At 52.4% G+C, this 25,279-nt stretch overlaps 3 protein-coding genes across 3 annotated transcripts in view; 1 reads left to right on the forward strand and 2 right to left on the reverse strand.

Moving 5' to 3' along the window:
* The window catches only part of LOC138798939 (oocyte zinc finger protein XlCOF8.4-like), a 346,556-nt gene that overhangs the window by 210,321 nt on the left and 110,956 nt on the right, over positions 1-25,279 (reverse strand). The window lies entirely within an intron of this gene.
* Positions 4,958-25,279, reverse strand: part of LOC138798938 (oocyte zinc finger protein XlCOF7.1-like) — a 20,494-nt gene continuing 172 nt past the window's right edge. The window contains exons 1-5 of the mRNA XM_069979564.1: positions 25,037-25,279; positions 8,748-9,046; positions 7,550-7,726; positions 7,342-7,465; positions 4,958-7,159 (exon numbers count right to left, since the gene is read on the reverse strand). The exon at positions 25,037-25,279 is cut by the window's right edge and continues 172 nt beyond it. Coding sequence (XP_069835665.1) covers positions 5,808-7,159; positions 7,342-7,465; positions 7,550-7,726; positions 8,748-8,990 — 1,896 coding nt within the window. The 5' untranslated portion in view covers positions 8,991-9,046; positions 25,037-25,279 and the 3' untranslated portion in view covers positions 4,958-5,807. The remainder of the gene's footprint in view (positions 7,160-7,341; positions 7,466-7,549; positions 7,727-8,747; positions 9,047-25,036) is intronic.
* Positions 25,223-25,279, forward strand: part of LOC138798937 (zinc finger protein 271-like) — a 44,144-nt gene continuing 44,087 nt past the window's right edge. The window contains exon 1 of the mRNA XM_069979563.1: positions 25,223-25,279. This exon is cut by the window's right edge and continues 101 nt beyond it. The gene's annotated coding sequence lies outside the window, so the exon portion shown is untranslated.

Below are 25,279 nucleotides of genomic sequence, written 5' to 3' on the forward strand. Positions count from 1 at the left end.
GGGTGTATATTGTACTGTATGGGTGTATATTGTACTGTATGGTTCTGTATGGGTGTATATTGTACTGTATGGGTGTATATTGTACTGTATGGGTGTATATTGTACTGTATGGTTCTGTATGACTGTATATTGTACTGTATGGGTGTATATTGTACTGTATGGTTCTGTATGGGTGTATATTGTACTGTATGGTTCTGTATGGGTGTATATTGTACTGTATGGGTGTATATTGTACTGTATGGTTCTGTATGGGTGTATATTGTACTGTATGGGTGTATATTGTTCTGTATGGGTGTATATTGTACTGTATGGCTCTGTATGGTGTATATTGTACTGTATGGGTGTATATTGTACTGTATGGTTCTGTATGGGTGTATATTGTACTGTATGGGTGTATATTGTACTGTATGGGTGTATATTGTACTGTATATTGTACTGTATGGGTGTATATTGTACTGTATGGCTCTGTATGGGTGTATATTGTACTGTATGGGTGTATATTGTACTGTATGGGTGTATATGGTACTGTACGGTTCTGTATGGGTGTATATTGTACTGTATGGTTCTGTATGGGTGTATATTGTACTGTATGGGTGTATATTGTACTGTATGGTTCTGTATGGGTGTATATTTTACTGTATGGTTCTGTATGGGTGTATATTGTTCTGTATGGGTGTATATTGTACTGTATGGGTGTATATTGTACTGTATGGTTCTGTATGGGTGTATATTGTACTGTATGTTTCTGTATGGGTGTATATTGTACTGTATGGTTCTGTATGGGTGTATATTGTACTGTATGGGTGTATATTGTACTGTATGGCTCTGTATGGGTGTATATTGTACTGTATGGGTCTGTATGGGTGTATATTGTACTGTATGGATCTGTATGGGTGTATATTGTACTGTATGGCTCTGTATGGGTGTATATTGTACTGTATGGTTCTGTATGGGTGTATATTGTACTGTATGGTTCTGTATGGGTGTATATTGTACTGTATGGTTCTGTACAGGTGTATATTATTCTGTATGGGTGTATATTGTACTGTATGGTTCTGTATGGGTGTATATTGTACTGTATGGTTCTGTATGGGTGTATATTGTACTGTATGGGTGTATATTGTACTGTATGGTTCTGTACAGGTGTATATTGTTCTGTATGGGTGTATATTGTACTGTATGGTTCTGTATGGGTGTATATTGTACTGTATGGGTGTATATTGTACTGTATGGTTCTGTATGGGTGTATATTGTTCTGTATTGGTGTATATTGTTCTGTATGGGTGTATATTGTACTGTATGGTTCTGTATGGGTGTATATTGTACTGTATGTTCTGTATGGGTGTATATTGTTCTGTATTGGTGTATATTGTTCTGTATGGGTGTATATTGTACTGTATGGTTCTGTATGGGTGTATATTGTACTGTATGGGTGTATATTGTACTGTATGGTTCTGTATGAGTGTATATTGTACTGTATGGTTCTGTATGGGTATATATTGTACTGTATGGGTGTATATTGTACTGTATGGGTGTATATTGTACTGTATGGGTGTATATTGTACTGTATGGCTCTGTATGGGTGTATATTGTACTGTATGGGTCTGTATGGGTGTATATTGTACTGTATGGATCTGTATGGGTGTATATTGTACTGTATGGCTCTGTATGGGTGTATATTGTACTGTATGGTTCTGTATGGGTGTATATTGTACTGTATGGGTGTATATTGTACTGTATGGTTCTGTATGGGTGTATATTGTACTGTATGGTTCTGTACAGGTGTATATTATTCTGTATGGGTGTATATTGTACTGTATGGTTCTGTATGGGTGTATATTGTTCTGTATGGTTCTGTATGGGTGTATATTGTACTGTATGGTTCTGTACAGGTGTATATTGTTCTGTATGGGTGTATATTGTACTGTATGGTTCTGTATGGGTGTATATTGTACTGTATGGGTGTATATTGTACTGTATGGTTCTGTACAGGTGTATATTGTTCTGTATGGGTGTATATTGTACTGTATGGTTCTGTATGGGTGTATATTGTACTGTATGGTTCTGTATGGGTGTATATTGTTCTGTATTGGTGTATATTGTTCTGTATGGGTGTATATTGTACTGTATGGTTCTGTATGGGTGTATATTGTACTGTATGGTTCTGTATGGGTGTATATTGTACTGTATGGTTCTGTATGGGTGTATATTGTTCTGTATTGGTGTATATTGTTCTGTATGGGTGTATATTGTACTGTATGGTTCTGTATGGGTGTATATTGTACTGTATGGTTCTGTATGGGTGTATTTGAGTTTGACACCCCTGTTCTAGAAGGAGGAGAGGAATGCTGGCAGCAGGCCGATGAGAAGAGCACCATAAACCTACATCGTAGCCATAACACAAACATAAGAATAAGACACTTTTTATACACAATATATATGATAAACATCACGTTGTGCCGGTCTGACTGCGCAGGACAGGAAGCCACTGACCATCTATGGACTGACGCATGAGTTTCCAAACTGCGGCCCTCCAGCTGTTGTAAAACCACAATTCCCATGATGCCTGGACAGCTAAAGCTTTGGATCTGGCTGTCCAGGCATGATGGGAAATTTAGTTTTGCAACAGCTGGAGGGCCGCAATTTTGGGACCCATGGACTGACCAATCACAGCGTGACATGTATGTGTATTGTGACTTGAAGCCCCGCCTGTATTAAAAATTTATATATATTTCTTGTGAAACCAAATAAAGCGTGAGAGAGCACTCCTAACTCAGCTGAGTGAGGAGGTTATACCGTCTTTTTGCCTGGTGTCATGTCCTCGCTGCTAGTGCTCAGCTTACTTAATTTGGACAGGGATAGTCACTTGGGAATAAGGAAGATGAAAAGCAAATCTCACCTTGGTAATATGTTACCCCTATAGCATTTCCATATAGGATTTAAGCAATCTGGCGTCATACACCCCCCCCCCTCCTCAGTGTCCAGATCCTCCCCCCAGTGTCCAGCGTTGATCCCCCCCCCCCCCCCCGTGTCCAGATCCTCCACACTCCCCCTAGTATGCAGCTTTGATTTAGCTCCCCCAGTGTCCGGCGTTGATCCCCCCCCCCCCCCCCCCCCCCCCCCAGTGTCCAGATCCTCCACACTCCCCCTAGTATGCAGCTTTGATTTAGCTCCCCCAGTGTCCGGCGTTGATCCCCCCCCCCCCCCCCCCCCCGTGTCCAGATCCTCCACACTCCCCCTAGTGTCCAGCTTTGATTTAGCTCCCCCCGCCCAGTGTCCAGCGTTGATCCCCCCAGCATCCGGATCCCCCCGCCATAGCTGCAGGTCACTCAGAGACAGAAGACTCACACGTTATTGTTCAGCACAGAAAGACGTTTATTAGAGAAATCTCCAGAAGTTGGGAAATCTTTCTTCCAGCCTCAGTAACAATAGATGGAGGGAAATTATTCCCGAAGATGAGAAGAGAATGTGCAAGAACTAAACCTTCTCCAATCCTCCTCCTCCTCCTCCTCCTCATATTTGCATTAAAATAAGGAAAAACCTTAAAGGGACGGTGTCACCTCAATGTTCTGTTACGGATTAGAGTCAGGTATCTTGCCTGGGCTGTTATTACTCAGTGACATGTTTTACAACCAGGCTCATGGACATAGATGACAATAGACTGTCCCTATGAGATGAATGTGAGACATTACTGAGCACGCTCTGTGACCTGTGAAGAGGTTATTCCACAGGGAGCTGCTCTTGTCTCCTTTATCTACTGGAGTCACATGATGCTGCAATGCTGTACAGGTCACTTTACTGCAGCCTCCTTTTATCACCACAGATACAACAGGAAATCTCAGCTTAGTTTTAGCCCCAGTGGCGAGAATGAGAACTGCAAAATATCAGGATTATTTTATAGAGAGAAAAATGGACAACTAGAAAAATGTCACCAAAAATTTTAAGAAGATCTGTTTAACATAAACCCTTATTTATACAATAAGTCATTGTCTGATGAGACTGTCCCTTTAAAACAATAAGAGAACTGAGTCTGAACCATGTGCCGCGTCATCCAGGAAGATAGGCGATTCCATGATCACAGAGCAGGACAGCGGGAGAAGAGCGCTGACGGACACCGATGACTGAGGTAGGAGACAGCATAGTCTTTTCCACTGGGTTAGTAAAGAATATAGACCCAACTAGTGAACACTCCACCAAGTGAGCGCTGACGAGGGCCGGGGAGGTCCCCTTCCTCCTCAGTGACGAGGGCCGGGGAGGTCCCCTTCCTCCTCAGTGACGAGGGCCGGGGAGGTCCCCTTCCTCCTCAGTGACGAGGGCCGGGGAGGTCCCCTTCCTCCTCAGTGACGAGGGCCGGGGAGGTCCCCTTCCTCCTCAGTGACGAGGGCCGGGGAGGTCCCCTTCCTCCTCAGTGACGAGGGCCGGGGAGGTCCCCTTCCTCCTCAGTGACGAGGGCCGGGGAGGTCCCCTTCCTCCTCAGTGACGAGGGCCGGGGAGGTCCCCTTCCTCCTCAGTGACGAGGGCCGGGGAGGTCCCCTTCCTCCTCAGTGACGAGGGCCGGGGTGGTCCCCTTCCTCCTCAGTGACGAGGGCCGGGGTGGTCCCCTTCCTCCTCAGTGACGAGGGTCGGGGAGGTCCCCTTCCTCCTCAGTGACGAGGGCCGGGGAGGTCCGATTCCTCCTCAGTGACGAGGGCCGGGGAGGTCCCCTTCCTCCTCCCCGTGTCCTGAGGATCTGCCCGCTGTTTCTAGATGTTTACATGTTTAAATAACATATATGACACATAGAAATAACATGAGATCACTGTCACCATCCTCTTTCCTTGGATACTTAGCTTAGATACCCACTTTATATTTATGAATCCACAATGAAAATCTAACTAAACCCTGAAGAATCAGACACAAACTCTAATAAATAACCGAAAAGGAGTTCTGTACGTGATGCACGCTACTCTGACCCCCGGCTCATATCCGGCCACCCCCCGGCTCATGTCCGGCCACCCCCCTACCTTCTTACTGATACCTTGTACTAGACTGAGCCCTGCAGCGCGCTAACCTACATATTAGAGGACTGCTGCTAAAACCAGAACCAGATCTTATAGCCATCTGACTACAATTTACGTAGTCAGACACTCGAGGAGTATAAAACCATGGCGATCCTTCTCTGCAGCTGAAATGCGGATGCAGCCGCCCACATTACACATTTATGCATCATATAGAGAATTACAGGAAAAGAAGACAGGGTAATGTATACTGGACAACCCCATTAACATAAATGGTCAGGTGACGTGTAAGAGCCGCACGGTCTGTTCAGCGTTGGGCTTCACATAATCTCCTCATTAAAGGCCCCCCTTCCATCCAACATACCAGCATATACTTACCTCTCCACACTCCCCCTGGGGTCTTCCTGCTATCCGCCCCCGACGTCACTTCCACATCGGACCTTGTGAGGGGGCTGTCACTGGTGAGACGAGTCCGTCATGAAAGTGGCAGGGTGAGCGTTTAGTGGGGGACCTGAATATACCGTAGGAGAACCCTGGGAAAGCGCGGAGAAGTAACAATAGGCTGCTTGTTAAGTTCTATATGAGGGCAGATATATATATAACATACATACACACACGTGTGTAAAGGGCAGGAGTAACCCTTTATCTCCACTGAAGAGAATGAGGCTGCAGCACCGCACTCATCCTGGGAACAGAGACGGCCATGTTTCTCTAATCCTGGAAACCCCTTTAAATAAGTATCATGTGACAGAAGACAAGACAGGCGAGGTAAGATGAGATTTTACCAGAAGGAAATCCCCCACGGCCACATCATTTTAAGTGTTCGGGCGCTGTATGAGTCAACATGTGTTTGGTAAGGACCGATTTGGCAATGAATTGTTTCCCACACAGGTGGCAGGGGAAGGGTCTCTCCCCCGTGTGCTTCCGCTTGTGGATTTCCAGCTCTGTCTTATCGAAAAAGCATTTTCCACAGGTGTTACAGTGCGAGGGCAACGAGTGAGTCTTCTGATGCTTGGCCAGAGAGGTCTCGCTGTAGAAGCATCCTCCGCACACCTGGCAGACGCACAGCTTCAGGTCCGTATGAATGACCTGGTGTTTGACAAGGAAGGACAACTCGGTGAAGCTCTTCCCGCATAAGGAACATATAAAGAGTTTATCTACGGTGTGAATGACCTGATGTCGGGCAAGGTCCAAGTTACTGTTAAAGCCTTTATGGCAGCTGGGACAATGGTACAAGATCTCCATGGTGTCGGCACTCTGTCGGACAGAGTAGACAGAAGAACTATTGTTTGTCTCAGTATTGTCTTCTTCTTGGGCTTGCTCTGAGACGGCTGAAGCAGCCGGAGCCTCCTTAACTGGATTTTCTTTGTTTCCGTCCCTCCTTCCGTTACGTAATGCTGGTTCCCCGTGCTTAACAAGGCTCGATTGTCGTTTAGGATATCTCCGGATTTTGGTCGGTATATAATCTTCGCATGTATCTGGTTCCTTCTTTATATGGATAGGCACAAAGCGTGAATGCAAGGTGGTGTCAGGAGCGTCTTCTCCATTGGGTGAGGCTGGTTCCCCTGTAAAATGAGCTTGGTGTTGCGGTGTATAATCGGTGGACTTATAAACGTTGGAGTCTGGGAGATTACCCCTATCACATGTGGGAGCCGTGGAGGCATCCATATAGAGTTGTGTGAGGTTCTGTCCATCCCATGAGGCTGCTCTCACAATGTACTGAGCTGGCACCGTAGAGGCATCCATGCTGGGTTGTGTGAGGTTCTGTCCATCACGTGAGGTGGGCTCCTCTTTAATATGATGTTGTGTGAGGGGATAATTGTTTGGGTTGATGAGGTTTTCTTCTTCATCACACGAGTCTGGTTCCTCCTTAATATGAAGCTGGCCAGCTAAATGAGGAGCTGTATTCCGGAGGTCCTCTCCATCCCAAGAGTCCTCACAGGGTTCTTCCTTAATATGAAGACATGAATAAAGAGATGTATGATCTACATCGCTGAGGTCTCCATTCTCACATCCAGATGTTTCTTCAGTCTTTTCCACATCTCCGGGGTTTTGTGTTTTCAAGGTTTCTGTCTCTGAATCGGTATCCATGGCTATATCATCTCCGTTTACAAGATCTGAGGGTGCGTTAGGGACAGGGCTATTACTGCACACGGGGCCGTCTGAAGGACAAAAAGACAGAAAAACATTCAATGGCTATCAGCTATGACATCTGTAGGATCTAGCCATAGAACACTCAATATTACTAATCCATGTAATGACGTGAGCATGACGAAGACTCAAGAGACCTCAGAGTCCTCAAAAAGAACACAAAATACATTTCTAGAAAACATTCTCGTCCTACCTGGTAATGAAGGATTCTGTGGGTCATCAACCATGGCGTCCCGGTACAGATCCTTGTGTCCTTCTACATACTCCCACTCCTCCATGGAGAAATAGACGGCCACATCCTGACACCTTATAGGAACCTGACACACACAATGGTCACACAGTCATCATCCAGACCCATCATCCCTTGTGTATAATTTCCCAGCATTCCCTGAGGCACTCACCTCTCTGGTCAGCAGCTCGATGACCTTGTAGGTGAGGTCTAAGATCTTCAGCTCGTTGTCTTCTCCAGACGGAGACGAAACTAAGACATTTCCCCATGACCTACAAATCCCTTCTACGACCTGAAGCCTGTTCTTGTGTGGGGTTTGTCCACTCGGCTTTTTCACTAGAATATAATCCTGTAAAGAAGAAAGAGACCTCTGAATACACATGGTCCTGAGCATTTGACCCATCTCCAAAAATTTTTGAAGGGGTTGTCTAGACTTAGAAAAACATGGCCGCTTTATTTGAGAAACGAGGACCTGATCTAATACACAGCTGAGCACAGCCGCAAATGAGTGCCGCCACCGTTAGAACGGTAAGTGTTGCCATGATTACAGGGCCACAAGTGGCGTCATCATTACAGGGCCACAAGTGGCGTCATCATTACAGGGCCACAAGTGGCGTCATCATTACAGGGCCACAAGTGGCGTCATCATTACAGGGCCACAAGTGGCGTCATCATTACAGGGCCACAAGTGGCGTCATCATTACAGGGCCACAAGTGGCGTCATCATTACAGGGCCACAAGTGGCGTCATCATTACAGGGCCACGATTGCGGCCACCGTTACAGGACCACAAGTGCTGCCATGATTACAAGGGTTAGGGCCACCATCATTACAGGGCCACGGGTGCAGTCATCATTACAGGGCCACAAGTGCTGCCATGATTACAAGGGTTAGGGCCACCATCATTACAGGGCCACGGGTGCAGTCATCATTACAAGGCACGACTAATCACCAGGCCGCATGAACCATGGCTGTATCTGTCATTTATGTGGATTATTCTGATCTCCGTGTTGGAGTCAGGAAGGAATCTTTCTCCCTGTGATGGGGCAACTGGCATCGGCCTCTGGGGATTCTGCCTCCTCTGGATCCATACAGTAGGGTTATAGGTTGTACTCGATTGACTCTCGTCTAAACTATTAACTTTATTCAATAGGTGACTATGTCCTTTATATACATTGATATTGGCTGCACATCTCCTGTTTTTCCCGTTCACACGGGGAGCGGCTGATAATAAAGTCAGCCGACGAGCGGCTTTTACTGATCGTTCATCCTGGGACGATTATCTGGTAAATGAACGTTCCTATCGTTCCTAGCCCATGTCAAAGGGTCCTTAGAGTGAGGTCATGTGACACATTACCCAGGATCCCTCACCTCTCCAGTCAGCAGGTAGAGGATCTCCAGTGTGAGGTTTAGAATCTGCTGGGTTACGGTGCTCTTGGTCGTCTCCATGGCTGATGACTTTCCCCTCTCAGTCGTCTCCATGGCTGATGGTCTCCTGCTCTCGGTCGTCTCCATGGCTGATGGTCTCCTTCTCTCGGTCGTCTCCATGGCTGATGGTCTCCTTCTCTCGGTCGTCTCCATGGCTGATGGTCTCCTTCTCTCGGTCGTCTCCATGGCTGATGGTCTCCTTCTCTCGGATTAGCTCTGTGGAGATTGACGAGTTGTTGATTCTGGAAGAAGAATGAGAGTATAATAATCAGGAAGAAGAGCAGCCGCCCCATCAGCCCTTCATTACTACAGATTCAACAATGACGCTCCACACCAACAAAGTCTCCATAGACGGGACCATTATCCACACATGATGTGGGGACTGATAAGCGCCTGCCTCTCCCTGTATATATTATATACATTATAAACACTATATACAATGCACATACACTATATACAGATTATATACATTATAAAAACATTAAATACAATATACATCATATACACACCATAAATCATACACATTATATACAGTATGCACACACATATATACACCATGCACGCTAAACACACTATAAACTTTATAAAAACACACTATAAAAATCATATACACTATACATTATATACACTACACACTATATACATCATCTACACTATATACATCATCTACACTATATACATAATATACAGACTATATACACACTATATACACCATATACATAACAGAGCCGCCTCCTCCATGTCTCACAGTAGGGACAGTGTCCCGGCATATAGCAGCCCCCCCCTCCCCCTCCATGTCTCACAGTAGGGACAGTGTCCCGGCATATAGCAGCCCCCTCCCCCCCCTCCATGTCTCACAGTAGGGACAGTGTCCCGGCATAAAGCAGCCTCCTCCATGTCTCACAGTAGGGACAGTGTCCCGGTATATAGCAGCCCCCCCTCTCCTCCATGTCTCACAGTAGGGACAGTGTCCCGGCATATAGCAGCCCCCCCTCCTCCATGTCTCACAGTAGGGACAGTGTCCCGGTATATAGCAGCCCCCCCCTCCCCCTCCTCCATGTCTCACAGTAGGGACAGTGTCCCGGTATATAGCAGCCCCCCCCCCCCTCCATGTCTCACAGTAGGGACAGTGTCCCGGTATATAGCAGCCCCCCCTCCTCCTCCTCCATGTCTCACAGTAGGGACAGTGTCCCGGCATATAGCAGCCTCCTCCTCCTCCATGTCTCACAGTAGGGACAGTGTCCCGGCATATAGCAGCCCCCCCCTCCTCCTCCATGTCTCACAGTAGGGACAGTGTCCCGGCATATAGCAGCCCCCCCCTCCTCCTCCATGTCTCACAGTAGGGACAGTGTCCCGGCATATAGCAGCCCCCCCCTTCTCCTCCATGTCTCACAGTAGGGACAGTGTCCCGGCATATAGCAGTCTCCTCCATGTCTCACAGTAGGGACAGTGTCCCGGCATATAGCAGCCTCCTCCATGTCTCACAGTAGGGACAGTGTCCCGGCACACAGCAGAGCCCCCCCCTCCTCCATGTCTCACAGTAGGGACAGTGTCCCGGCATATAGCAGCCTCCTCCTCCTCCATGTCTCACAGTAGGGACAGTGTCCCGGCATATAGCAGCCTCCTCCATGTCTCACAGTAGGGACAGTGTCCCGGCATATAGCAGCCCCTCCCCCTCCTCCATCTCTCACAGTAGGGACAGTGTCCCGGTATATAGCAGCCCCCCCCTCCTCGTCCTCCATGTCTCACAGTAGGGACAGTGTCCCGGCATATAGCAGCCCCTCCTCCTCCTCCATGTCTCACAGTAGGGACAGTGTCCCGGCATATAGCAGCCCCTCCTCCTCCTCCATGTCTCACAGTAGGGACAGTGTCCCGGTATATAGCAGCCCCCCCTCCCCCTCCTCCATGTCTCACAGTAGGGACAGTGTCCCGGCATATAGCAGCCCCCTCCTCCTCCATGTCTCACAGTAGGGACAGTGTCCCGGCATATAGCAGCCCCTCCTCCTCCTCCATGTCTCACAGTAGGGACAGTGTCCCGGCATATAGCAGCCCCCTCCTCCTCCATGTCTCACAGTAGGGACAGTGTCCTGGCATATAGCAGCCCCCCCTCCCCCTCCTCCATGTCTCACAGTAGGGACAGTGTCCCGGCATATAGCAGCCCCCCCCTCCTCCTCCATGTCTCACAGTAGGGACAGTGTCCCGGCATATAGCAGCCCCTCCCCCTCCTCCTCCATGTCTCACAGTAGGGACAGTGTCCCGGCATATAGCAGCCTCCTCCTCCTCCTCCATGTCTCACAGTAGGGACAGTGTCCCGGCATATAGCAGCCCCCCCCCCTCCTCCATGTCTCACAGTAGGGACAGTGTCCCGGCATATAGCAGCCCCCCCCCCTCCTCCATGTCTCACAGTAGGGACAGTGTCCCGGCATATAGCAGCCCCCTCCTCATTTATGTCTCACAGTAGGGACAGTGTCCCGGCATATAGCAGCCCCCTCCTCCATGTCTCACAGTAGGGACAGTGTCCCGGCATATTACAGCCCCCCCCCCTCCATGTCTCACAGTAGGGACAGTGTCCCGGCATATAGCAGCCCCTCCTCCTCCATGTCTCACAGTAGGGACAGTGTCCCGGCATATAGCAGCCCCCCCCTCCTCCTCCTCCATGTCTCACAGTAAGGACAGTGTCCCGGCATATAGCAGCCTCCTCCTCCTCCATGTCTCACAGTAGGGACAGTGTCCCGGCATATAGCAGCCCCCTCCTCCTCCATGTCTCACAGTAGGGACAGTGTCCCGGCATATAGCAGCCCCCTCCCCCTCCTCCATGTCTCACAGTAGGGACAGTGTCCCGGCATATAGCAGCCCCCTCCTCCATGTCTCACAGTAGGGACAGTGTCCCGGTATATAGCAGCCCCCTCCCCCTCCTCCATGTCTCACAGTAGGGACAGTGTCCCGGCATATAGCAGCCCCCTCCTCCTCCTCCTCCATGTCTCACAGTAGGGACAGTGTCCCGGCATATAGCAGCCCCCTCCTCATTTAGGTCTCACAGTAGGGACAGTGTCCCGGCATATAGCAGCCCCCTCCTCCTCCATGTCTCACAGTAGGGACAGTGTCCCGGCATATAGCAGCCCCTCCTCCTCCTCCATGTCTCACAGTAGGGACAGTGTCCCGGCATATAGCCCCCCCCTCCTCCATGTCTCACAGTAAGGACAGTGTCCCGGCATATAGCAGCCCCCCCTCCTCCATCTCTCACAGTAGGGACAGTGTCCCGGCATATAGCAGCCCCCCCTCCTCCATCTCTCACAGTAGGGACAGTGTCCCGGCATATAGCAGCCCCCTCCTCATTTATGTCTCACAGTAGGGACAGTGTCCCGGTATATAGCAGCCCCCTCCTCCTCCTCCTCCATGTCTCACAGTAAGGACAGTGTCCCGGCATATAGCAGCCCCCCCTCCTCCATCTCTCACAGTAGGGACAGTGTCCCGGCATATAGCAGCCCCCTCCTCCTCCATCTCTCACAGTAGGGACAGTGTCCCGGCATATAGCAGCCCCCTCCTCCTCCATGTCTCACAGTAAGGACAGTGTCCCGGCATATAGCCCCCCCCTCCTCCATGTCTCACAGTAAGGACAGTGTCCCAGCATATAGCAGCCCCCTCCTCATTTATGTCTCACAGTAGGGACAGTGTCCCGGTATATAGCAGCCCCCCCCCCCCTCCATGTCTCACAGTAGGGACAGTGTCCCAGCATATAGCAGCCCCCTCCTCATTTATGTCTCACAGTAGGGACAGTGTCCCGGCATATAGCAGCCCCTCCCCCATGTCTCACAGTAGGGACAGTGTCCCGGCATATAGCAGCCCCCCCCTCCCCCTCCTCCATGTCTCACAGTAGGGACAGTGTCCCGGCATATAGCAGCCCCCTCCTCCTCCATGTCTCACAGTAGGGACAGTGTCCCGGCATATTACAGCCCCCCCCCCCTCCTCATTTATGTCTCACAGTAGGGACAGTGTCCCAGCATATAGCAGCCCCTCCCCCATGTCTCACAGTAGGGACAGTGTCCCGGCATATAGCAGCCCCCCCCCCCTCATTTATGTCTCACAGTAGGGACAGTGTCCCAGCATATAGCAGCCCCTCCCCCATGTCTCACAGTAGGGACAGTGTCCCGGCATATAGCAGCCCCCCCCCCCTCATTTATGTCTCACAGTAGGGACAGTGTCCCGGCATATAGCAGCTAGAGGAGAGAAAAAGCACAGAACATAACATTACCTATGCAGAATCACTTGCTTTGCAGACACTCGAAAAAGATAAATCCATAATCATTAAACCCTCCGACAAGGGGGGGAACATTGTAGTCATGAACAGGGATGCATATGTCAAAATGTGTACTGATATACTTAATGACACAGACTGCTATACCCCTCTTACCACTGATCCCAAACGCAAGTATCAGGAACAACTACACAAGATACTCACCGATGCATATCGGCAGAAACTGATTAGTAATAACGAGCTCGACTTCATGGACCCTAAACACCCTCGCACATCTGTCTTCTACTGTACACCTAAAATTCACAAGGGCACACACCCACTCAAAGGACGTCCCATTGTGTCAGGCATCGATAATATTACTCAAAATGCCAGCACTTACATAGATCAGATATTACGTCCATTCGTTGTGAGCCTACCCCCCTACGTCCGAGACACGATGGACGTACTAAGGAGAATAGATGGTGTCACAGTTGATAGAGAAACATTCCTCATTAGCCTTGACGTTGAGGCATTATATTCGTCCATACCTCATGAAAAGGGACTCCTGGCTGTCAAACACTTTCTGGGTACACGGGGGAGACAATACGAACCACACAACGCCTTCCTCCTACAGCTACTGGAATTCACTTTGACCTCCAACTTTTTCCTCTTTGAGGGGCGGTCCTTCCACCAGCGCCGAGGTACAGCCATGGGGAGCCCGTGTGCCCCCACATATGCCAATCTGTACCTCGGGTGGTGGGAGGACCAAGTCGTTTTTAATGACACTCTAGCTCGTTTCACGGCCAATAAACCTCTCTGGCTGAGGTACATCTACGACGTCCTTATCTTATGGACATTGTCGATGGACCTCTTCAGGGAATTCGTGGGCATCCTGAACACCAATGACCTCGGACTCTATTTCACATATGTGGTAGACAAACAAGAAATCACATTCCTGGATCTGAAGATCTGGAAAGATCAGGAAGGCACCTTAGCTACTAAAGTCTACAGAAAAGCCACAGCCACGAACACATTACTGATGTGGGATAGCTGTCACCCCACTCCCCCGAAAAGGGGCATCCCAACAGGTCAATATTTAAGAGTTAGGCGGAACTGTAGCAATCTGACCGACTTTAGGGACCAGGCCCACGACCTCCGACTGAGACTACGGAGTAGAGGATATCCTAATAAAGCTCTACGACAAGCATACAATAGGGCACTCACGACTGACAGACAAACACTATTGACCCCCAAGAGTGACATGAGTAATGACAACCTTAGCAGGATCATTGGGACCTTCGATGCCCAGGCCAATGAAGTGAGAGACATCATTACTAAATATTGGCATATCCTTCAAAGGGACCCAGACGTAGCCACCATGATCTCACATAAACCACAGATTACATACAGGAAGGGCTGTAACCTAAAGGACAGACTGACTGCGAGCTACTTACCACCAGCAAAAAAGCCAGGTACATGGCTGGATAGACAAATACCGGGCACATTCAAATGCGGGCACTGTTCCATGTGTCGGTTTGTCAATCAAAGCAAAACAGTAGTCAGTGTAGTTACAGGCATCCAGTACCCTATCAAAGAGTTCACGAACTGCTCCACGAAAGGTGTAGTGTATGTACTTACATGCTCATGCCCCCTGAACTACGTGGGGAAAACCATCAGACCCCTAAGAGAGAGGATGAGAGAACATGTGGGAGATGTGACTCATGGGAGGGACACCCCGATAGGACTGCATTGTAGAGATGTGCACAACTGTGACCCCAGACATATCTCATTCCAGGTCCTTGATGTCATCAAAGCGAATGTCAGAGGCGGTGACTGGGAAAATTTGATTCTACGCAAAGAAGCTGAGTGGACATTCAAAATGAGTTCTCTTAAACCGCATGGACTGAATGACTATATCCAATACAGCAGCTTCATTTAGTACGTGTGAACAAGGACTATAAGATGAACACTACATGACTGACTCTCACGCGTATGCTGACTGCTGATGCACAGAAGTGCACATTGACCGACCTATGTGTCACGGCTGGCCACGGCTAATGCCCCACGGCTGTATGCATAGACATAACTATGATGCACGAAGCCCATTGCCCTATGATCACTCGCAGGCTCTAGACTGTCCAGGGGAGATGTCAGGTCTACGGGCACATTCTCCCCATGTTTTTATGTGCCTGTCCGCCTGTGCAGATACCTATTTGCTATGCGTGTTATGCTCTCAGACCTCGGCTATGCTCCCTATTTGCTATGCGTCTGTTATACTCTCAGACCTCCGCTATGCTCCCTATTTGCTATGCTCCCTATTTGCTATGCGTTTGTTATGCTCTCAGACCTCCGCTATGCTCCCTATTTGCTATGCGTTTGTTATGCTCCCAGACCTCCGCTATGCTCCCTATTTGCTATGCTCCCTATTTGCTATGCGTCTGTTATGCTCTCAGACCTCGGCTATGCTCCCTATTTGCTATGCGTCTGTTATACTCTCAGACCTCCGCTATGCTCCCTATTTGCTATGCGTCTGTTATACTCTCAGACCTCGGCTATGCTCCCTATTTGCTATGCGTCTGTTATACTCTCAGACCTCCGCTATGCTCCCTATTTGCTATGCGTCTTGTACTCTCAGACCTCCGCTATGCTCCCTATTTGCTATGCGTCTTGTACTCTCAGACCTCCGCTATGCTCCCTATTTGCTATGCGTGTTATGCTCTCAGACCTCCGCTATGCTCCCTATTTGCTATGCATCTGTTATACTCTCAGACCTCGGCTATGCTCCCTATTTGCTATGCTCCCTATTTGCTATGCGTCTGTTATACTCTCAGACCTCGGCTATGCTCCCTATTTGCTATGCGTCTGTTATACTCTCAGACCTCCGCTATGCTCCCTATTTGCTATGCGTGTTATACTCTCAGACCTCCGCTATGCTCCCTATTTGCTATGCCTCTGTTATGCTCTCAGACCTCGGCTATGCTCCCTATTTGCTATGCGTCTTGTACTCTCAGACCTCCGCTATGCTCCCTATTTGCTATGCGTCTTGTACTCTCAGACCTCCGCTATGCTCCCTATTTGCTATGCGTGTTATGCTCTCAGACCTCCGCTATGCTCCCTATTTGCTATGCATCTGTTATGCTCTCAGACCTCGGCTATGCTCCCTATTTGCTATGCGTGTTATGCTCTCAGACCTCCGCTATGCTCCCTATTTGCTATGCGTCTGTTATACTCTCAGACCTCCGCTATGCTCCCTATTTGCTATGCGTGTTATGCTCTCAGACCTCGGCTATGCTCCCTATTTGCTATGCGTGTTATGCTCTCAGACCTCGGCTATGCTCCCTATTTGCTATGCGTCTTGTACTCTCAGACCTCGGCTATGCTCCCTATTTGCTATGCGTCTTGTACTCTCAGACCTCGGCTATGCTCCCTATTTGCTATGCGTCTTGTACTCTCAGACCTCGGCTATGCTCCCTATTATTGCTTCCTGATCACTGTGATTCTTATTATATACCCAGCACCCTCTGTAATGAATGCACCGCACTAATATATGCCATTGCCATTTATTTTACGTTGCCATACCTATAGCCGGGAACGGGGCTTAGATTCCCCATGATCCCATATGTATGAAACATGAGACCGGTCACCCACCCCCTGCATCGTGCGTCAGAGGCACATGACCGGGAGTCCGTACACGTCACCGTCAGGTGACCGGGTATCCCGGACCAGCTGACGCTTAGGAGAGGCGGATCGCGCGCGGCGCTCAGGCTATTTAAACCTGTATCAGAGATATCAGTACATGGCCGCCATCAGAGCCATGCAGACACCACTCTCCACACAGCTCCTAGCTTCGTCCCTGATGAATGCCTTTGCAGGAAACGCGTTGGACGCAGGAGACTTGTCCGCTGACCGGTAACTTTGACCAGTGAGAACTACTGAATCACGGTAACACCTTTGCGGCACACACAGTGTATCATCTTCCGTGCAAGGAAATATAGATGATGTTGATGTGATAAACTATTGGACCGCCGGCTCTCCATGTTTGGCCCCTATATGCTATCTGGTCACTTGCTGGACTATATACTGGTACAGTACGATACTAATATGTACCGCTCTATCACTGTAAATAAACCCACACTTTTGCAAGCATAAGTTTTCATGCTCCACTGTCTTTATCCATCATATAGCAGCCCCCTCCTCATTTATGTCTCACAGTAGGGACAGTGTCCCGGTATATAGCAGCCCCCTCCTCATTTATGTCTCACAGTAGGGACAGTGTCCCGGTATATAGCAGCCCCCCCTCCTCCTCCTCCTCCAAGTCTCACAGTAGGGACAGTGTCCCGGCATATAGCAGCCCCCTCCTCATTTATGTCTCACAGTAGGGACAGTGTCCCGGTATATAGCAGCCCCCCCTCCTCCTCCTCCTCCATGTCTCACAGTAGGGACAGTGTCCCGGCATATAGCAGCCCCCCCTCCTCCTCCTCCTCCTCCAAGTCTCACAGTAGGGACAGTGTCCCGGCATATAGCAGCCCCCCCCTCCTCCTCCATCTCTCACAGTAGGGACAGTGTCCCGGCATATAGCAGCCCCCCTCCTCCTCCTCCATGTCTCACAGTAGGGACAGTGTCCCGGCATATAGCAGCCCCTCCTCCTCCTCCTCCATGTCTCACAGTAGGGACAGTGTCCCGGCATATAGCAGCCCCCCCCCCTCCTCCATGTCTCACAGTAGGGACAGTGTCCCGGCATATAGCAGCCCCTCCCCCTCCTCCATGTCTCACAGTAGGGACAGTGTCCCGGTATATAGCAGCCCCCCTCCTCCTCCTCCATGTCTCACAGTAGGGACAGTGTCCCGGCATATAGCAGCCCCCCTCCTCCTCCTCCATGTCTCACAGTAGGGACAGTGTCCCGGCATATAGCAGCCCCCCCTCCTCCTCCTCCATGTCTCACAGTAGGGACAGTGTCCCGGCATATAGCAGCCCCCCCCCCTCCTCCATGTCTCACAGTAGGGACAGTGTCCCGGCATATAGCAGCCCCCCCCCTCCTCCTCCTCCATGTCTCACAGTAGGGACAGTGTCCCGGCATATAGCAGCCCCCTCCCCCCTCCTCCTCCATGTCTCACAGTAGGGACAGTGTCCCGGCATATAGCAGCCCCCCCCCCTCCTCCATGTCTCACAGTAGGGACAGTGTCCCGGCATATAGCAGCCCCCCCCCCTCCTCCATGTCTCACAGTAGGGACAGTGTCCCGGCATATAGCAGCCCCTCCTCCTCCTCCATGTCTCACAGTAGGGACAGTGTCCCGGCATATAGCAGCCCCCCTCCTCCTCCTCCATGTCTCACAGTAGGGACAGTGTCCCGGCATATAGCAGCCCCTCCTCCTCCTCCATGTCTCACAGTAGGGACAGTGTCCCGGCATATAGCAGCCCCCTCCTCCTCCATGTCTCACAGTAGGGACAGTGTCCCGGCATATAGCAGCCCCTCCTCCTCCATGTCTCACAGTAGGGACAGTGTCCCGGCATATAGCAGCCCCCCCCCCCCCCTCCTCCTCCTCCATGTCTCACAGTAGGGACAGTGTCCCGGCATATAGCAGCCCCCCCCCCCTCCTCCATGTCTCACAGTAGGGACAGTGTCCCGGCATATAGCAGCCCCCCCCCCCCTCCTCCATGTCTCACAGTAGGGACAGTGTCCCGGCATATAGCAGCCCCCCCCCCCCTCCTCCTCCTCCATGTCTCACAGTAGGGACAGTGTCCCGGCATATAGCAGCCCCCCCCCCCCTCCTCCATCTCTCACAGTAGGGACAGTGTCCCGGCATATAGCAGCCCCCCCTCCTCCATCTCTCACAGTAGGGACAGTGTCCCGGCATATAGCAGCCCCTCCTCCTCCATGTCTCACAGTAGGGACAGTGTCCCGGTATATAGCAGCCCCTCCTCCTCCATGTCTCACAGTAGGGACAGTGTCCCGGCATATAGCAGCCCCCCCCTCCTCCATGTCTCACAGTAGGGACAGTGTCCCGGCATATAGCAGCCCCTCCTCCTCCTCCATGTCTCACAGTAGGGACAGTGTCCCGGCATATAGCAGCCCCTCCTCCTCCTCCATGTCTCACAGTAGGGACAGTGTCCCGGCATATAGCAGCCCCTCCTCCTCCTCCATGTCTCACAGTAGGGACAGTGTCCCGGCATATAGCAGCCCCCCCCCCCTCCTCCATGTCTCACAGTAGGGACAGTGTCCCGGCATATAGCAGCCCCCCCCTCCTCCATGTCCTCACAGTAGGGACAGTTCCCGGCATATAGCAGCCTCCTCTCCTCCATGGCGCACAGTAGGGACCCCCAAAAGTGGTCCCCCGCAGATAGCATCCCACTCCCTCCCTCCTCCTGTCTCACAGTAGGAACAGTGTCCCCGGCATATAGCAGCCTCCTCCATCCTCCATGTCTCACAGTAGGACAGTGTCCCGGCATATAGCAGCCCCTACCCACCTCCTCCTCCATGTCTCACAGTAGGGACAGTGTCCCGGCATCTAGCAGCCCTCCCTCCATCCTCCATGTCTCACAGTAGGGACAGTGTCCCGGCATATAGCAGGCCCCCCCTCCTCCTCCATGTCTCACAGTAGGGACAGTTGTCCCGGCATATAGCAGCCCCCGCCTCACTCCTCCATGTCTCACAGTAGGGACCAGTGTCCCGGGCATATAGCAGCCCCCCCCCCTCCTCCATGTCTCACAGTAGGGACAGTGTCCCGGCATATAGCAGCCCCCCTCCTCCTCCATTGTCTCACAGTAGGGACAGTGTCCCGGCATATAGCAGCCCCCTCCTCCTCCTCCATGTCTCACAGTAGGGACAGTGTCCCCGGCTATATAGCAGCACCCTCCTCCTCCTCCATGTCTCACAGTAGGGACAGTGTCCCGGCATATAGCAGCCCCCCTCCTCCTCCATGTCTCACTAGTAGGGACAGTGTCCCGGCATATAGCAGCCCCCTCCCCTCCTCCATGTCTCACAGTAGGGACAGTGTCCCGGTATATAGCAGCCCCCCCCCCCTCCCTCCCATGTCTCACAGTAGGGACAGTGTCCCGGCATATAGCAGCCCCCCCTCCTCCTCCATGTCTCACAGTAGGGACAGTGTCCGCATATAGCAGCCCCCTCCTCCTCCTCCTGTCTCACAGTAGGGACAGTGTCCCGGCATATAGCAGCCCCCTCCCCTCCTCCTCCATGTCTCACAGTAGGGACAGTGTCCCGGCATATAGCAGCCCCCCCCCCCTCCTCCATGTCTCAACAGTAGGGACAGTGTCCCGGCATATAGCAGCCCCCTCCTCCTCCTATGTCTCACAGTAGGGACAGTGTCCCGGCATATAGCAGCCCCTCCTCCTCCTCCATTAGTCCTCACAGTAGGGACAGTGTCCCGGTATATAGGCAGCCCCCCCCCTCCTCCTCCATGTCTCACAGTAGGGACAGTGTCCCGGCATATAGCAGCCCCTCCTCCCTCCTCCATGCTCTCACAGTAGGGACAGTGTCCCGGCATATCTCAGCCCCTCCTCCTCCTCCCTGTCTCACAGTAGGGACAGTGTCCCGGCATATAGCAGCCCCTCCTCCTCCTCCATGTCTCACAGTAGGGACAGTGTCCCGGCATATAGCAGCCCCTCCTCCTCCTCCATGTCTCACAGTAGGGACAGTGTCCGGCATATAGCAGCCCCCCCCCCCTCCTCCATGTCTCACAGTAGGGACAGTGTCCCGGCATATAGCAGCCCCCCTCCTCCTCCTCCATGTCTCACAGTAGGGTACAGTGTCCCGGTATATAGCAGCCCCCCTCCCTCCTCCATGGTCTCACAGTAGGGACAGTGTCCCGGCATATAGCAGCCCCCCTCCTCCTCCATGTCTCACAGTAGGGACAGTGTCCCCGGCATTATAGCAGCCCCCTCCTCCTCCCATGTCTCACAGTAGGGACAGTGTCCCGGCATATAGCAGCCCCCCCTCCCTCCCTCCATGTCTCACAGTAGGGACAGTGTCCCGGCATATAGCAGCCCTCCTCCTCCATGTCTCACAGTAGGGACAGTGTCCCGGCATATAGCAGCCCCCCCTCCTCCCTCCATGTCTCACAGTAGGGACAGTGTCCCGGCTATATAGCAGCCCCCTCCTCCTCCATGTCTCACAGTAGGGGACAGTGTCCCCGGCATATAGCAGCCCCCCTCCTCCTCCATGTCTCACAGTAAGGGAACAGTGTCCCGGCATATAGCAGCCCCCCTCCTCCTCCATGTTCTCACAGTAGGACAGTGTCCCGGTATATATGCAGACCCACCCCCTCCTCCTCCATGTCTCACAGTAGGGCAGTGTCCTGGCATATAGCAGCCCTCCCTCCTCCTCCATGTCTCACAGTAGGGACAGTGTCCCGGCATATAGCAGCCCCTCCTCCTCCTCCATGTCTCACAGTAGGGACAGTGTCCGGGTATATAGCAGCCTCCTCCTCCTCCATGTCTCACAGTAGGGACAGTGTCCCGGCATATAGCAGCCCCTCCTCCTCCTCCATGTCTCACAGTAGGGACAGTGTCCCGGCATATAGCAGCCCCCTCCTCCTCCTCCATGTCTCACAGTAGGGACAGTGTCCCGGCATATAGCAGCCTCCTCCTCCTCCATGTCTCACAGTAGGGACAGTGTCCCGGTATATAGCAGCCCCTCCTCCTCCTCCATGTCTCACAGTAGGGACAGTGTCCCGGTATATAGCAGCCCCTCCTCCTCCTCCATGTCTCACAGTAGGGACAGTGTCCCGGTATATGGCAGCCCCCCCCCCTCCTCCATGTCTCACAGTAGGGACAGTGTCCCGGCATATAGCAGCCCCCCCCTCCTCCATGTCTCACAGTAGGGACAGTGTCCCGGCATATAGCAGCCTCCTCCTCCTCCATGTCTCACAGTAGGGACAGTGTCCCGGCATATAGCAGCCCCCCTCCTCCTCCTCCCATGTCTCACAGTAGGGACAGTGTCCCGGCATATAGCAGCCTCCTCCTCCTCCATGTCTCACAGTAGGGACAGTGTCCCGGCATATAGCAGCCTCCTCCTCCTCCATGTCTCACAGTAGGGACAGTGTCCCGGCATATAGCAGCCTCCTCCTCCTCCATGTCTCACAGTAGGGACAGTGTCCCGGCATATAGCAGCCCCCTCCTCCTCCATGTCTCACAGTAGGGACAGTGTCCCGGTATATGGCAGCCCCCCCCCCCCCCTCCTCCATGTCTCACAGTAGGGACAGTGTCCCGGCATATAGCAGCCCCCCCCCCTCCTCCATGTCTCACAGTAGGGACAGTGTCCCGGCATATAGCAGCCCCTCCTCCTCCTCCATGTCTCACAGTAGGGACAGTGTCCGGGTATATAGCAGCCTCCTCCTCCTCCATGTCTCACAGTAGGGACAGTGTCCCGGCATATAGCAGCCCCTCCTCCTCCTCCATGTCTCACAGTAGGGACAGTGTCCCGGCATATAGCAGCCCCCCCCCCTCCTCCATGTCTCACAGTAGGGACAGTGTCCCGGCATATAGCAGCCCCCTCCTCCTCCTCCATGTCTCACAGTAGGGTCAGTGTCCCGGTATATGGCAGCCCCCCCCCCCCCTCCTCCATGTCTCACAGTAGGGACAGTGTCCCGGCATATAGCAGCCCCCCCCCTCCTCCATGTCTCACAGTAGGGACAGTGTCTCGGCATATAGCAGCCCCTCCTCCTCCTCCATGTCTCACAGTAGGGACAGTGTCCCGGTATATAGCAGCCCCCTCCCCCTCCTCCATGTCTCACAGTAGGGACAGTGTCCCGGCATATAGCAGCCCCCCCCTCCTCCATGTCTCACAGTAGGGACAGTGTCCCGGCATATAGCAGCCCCCTCCTCCTCCATGTCTCACAGTAGGGACAGTGTCCCGGTATATAGCAGCCTCCTCCTCCTCCATGTCTCACAGTAGGGACAGTGTCCCGGCATATAGCAGCCCCCCCCCTCCTCCATGTCTCACAGTAGGGACAGTGTCCGGGTATATAGCAGCCTCCTCCTCCTCATTTATGTCTCACAGTAGGGACAGTGTCCCGGCATATAGCAGCCTCCTCCTCCTCCATCTCTCACAGTAGGGACAGTGTCCCGGCATATAGCAGCCCCTCCTCCTCCTCCATCTCTCACAGTAGGGACAGTGTCCGGGTATATAGCAGCCTCCTCCTCCTCCATCTCTCACAGTAGGGACAGTGTCCCGGCATATAGCAGCCCCTCCTCCTCCTCCATCTCTCACAGTAGGGACAGTGTCCCGGCATATAGCAGCCCCTCCTCCTCCTCCATCTCTCACAGTAGGGACAGTGTCCCGGCATATAGCAGCCCCCCCTCCTCCATGTCTCACAGTAGGGACAGTGTCCCGGTATATAGCAGCCCCCCCCCCCTCCTCCTCCTCCATCTCTCACAGTAGGGACAGTGTCCGGGTATATAGCAGCCTCCTCCTCCTCCATCTCTCACAGTAGGGACAGTGTCCCGGCATATAGCAGCCCCTCCTCCTCCTCCATCTCTCACAGTAGGGACAGTGTCCCGGCATATAGCAGCCCCCCCCTCCTCCATGTCTCACAGTAGGGACAGTGTCCCGGCATATAGCAGCCTCCTCCTCCTCCATGTCTCACAGTAGGGACAGTGTCCCGGCATATAGCAGCCCCTCCTCCTCCTCCATGTCTCACAGTAGGGACAGTGTCCCGGCATATAGCAGCCCCCTCCTCCTCCTCCATGTCTCACAGTAGGGACAGTGTCCCGGCATATAGCAGCCCCCCCTCCCCCTCCTCCATGTCTCACAGTAGGGACAGTGTCCCGGCATATAGCAGCCCCTCCTCCTCCATGTCTCACAGTAGGGACAGTGTCCCGGCATATAGCAGCCTCCTCCTCCTCCATGTCTCACAGTAGGGACAGTGTCCCGGCATATAGCAGCCCCCCCTCCTCCTCCATCTCTCACAGTAGGGACAGTGTCCCGGCATATAGCAGCCCCCCTCCTCCTCCATGTCTCACAGTAGGGACAGTGTCCCGGCATATAGCAGCCCCCTCCTCCTCCTCCTCCATGTCTCACAGTAGGGACAGTGTCCCGGCATATAGCAGCCCCCTCCTCCTCCATGTCTCACAGTAGGGACAGTGTCCTGGCATACAGCAGCCCCTCCTCCTCCATGTCTCACAGTAGGGACAGTGTCCCGGCATATAGCAGCCCCCCCTCCCCCTCCTCCATGTCTCACAGTAGGGACAGTGTCCCGGCATATAGCAGCCCCTCCTCCTCCTCCATGTCTCACAGTAGGGACAGTGTCCCGGCATATAGCAGCCCCCTCCTCCTCCATGTCTCACAGTAGGGACAGTGTCCCGGCATATAGCAGCCCCTCCTCCTCCTCCATGTCTCACAGTAGGGACAGTGTCCCGGCATATAGCAGCCTCCTCCTCCTCCATGTCTCACAGTAGGGACAGTGTCCCGGCATATAGCAGCCCCTCCTCCTCCTCCATGTCTCACAGTAGGGACAGTGTCCCGGCATATAGCAGCCCCCCTCCTCCTCCTCCATGTCTCACAGTAGGGACAGTGTCCCGGCATATAGCAGCCTCCCCCTCCTCCATGTCTCACAGTAGGGACAGTGTCCCGGCATATAGCAGCCCCTCCCCCTCCTCCATGTCTCACAGTAGGGACAGTGTCCCGGCATATAGCAGCCCCCTCCTCCTCCTCCATGTCTCACAGTAGGGACAGTGTCCCGGCATATAGCAGCCCCTCCTCCTCCTCCATGTCTCACAGTAGGGACAGTGTCCCGGCATATAGCAGCCCCTCCCCCTCCTCCATGTCTCACAGTAGGGACAGTGTCCCGGCATATAGCAGCCCCCCCTCCTCCTCCTCCATCTCTCACAGTAGGGACAGTGTCCCGGCATATAGCAGCCCCCCCTCCTCCTCCTCCATCTCTCACAGTAGGGACAGTGTCCCGGCACACAGCAGAGCCCCCTCCAGGACATAACACACTGCTGATAGATAGATAGATATATACATCGTCACAGTCCGTCTCACCTGTGTAGTCGGGTTCCTCTCTGCTCTCCGATCTTTCTACCAGCAGCAGGGAGATGATAATTGATCACGTGACCTGTACCCGGGCAATGTGGTCACATGACCGCCTCTCTCACACAACGTATAGAGCGCTTGCACGGAACATGAAGTCCAGGCTAGGCTCAGTTTTTGGCCCCGCCCCGTTACCATAGATATGGGTCCTCCTTACTATAAAATACCGGATGTAAAGCTCGTAGGCGACTGCTG

This window comes from Dendropsophus ebraccatus, chromosome 8, assembly GCF_027789765.1.
Source record: "Dendropsophus ebraccatus isolate aDenEbr1 chromosome 8, aDenEbr1.pat, whole genome shotgun sequence".
NCBI lineage: Eukaryota > Metazoa > Chordata > Amphibia > Anura > Hylidae > Dendropsophus > Dendropsophus ebraccatus.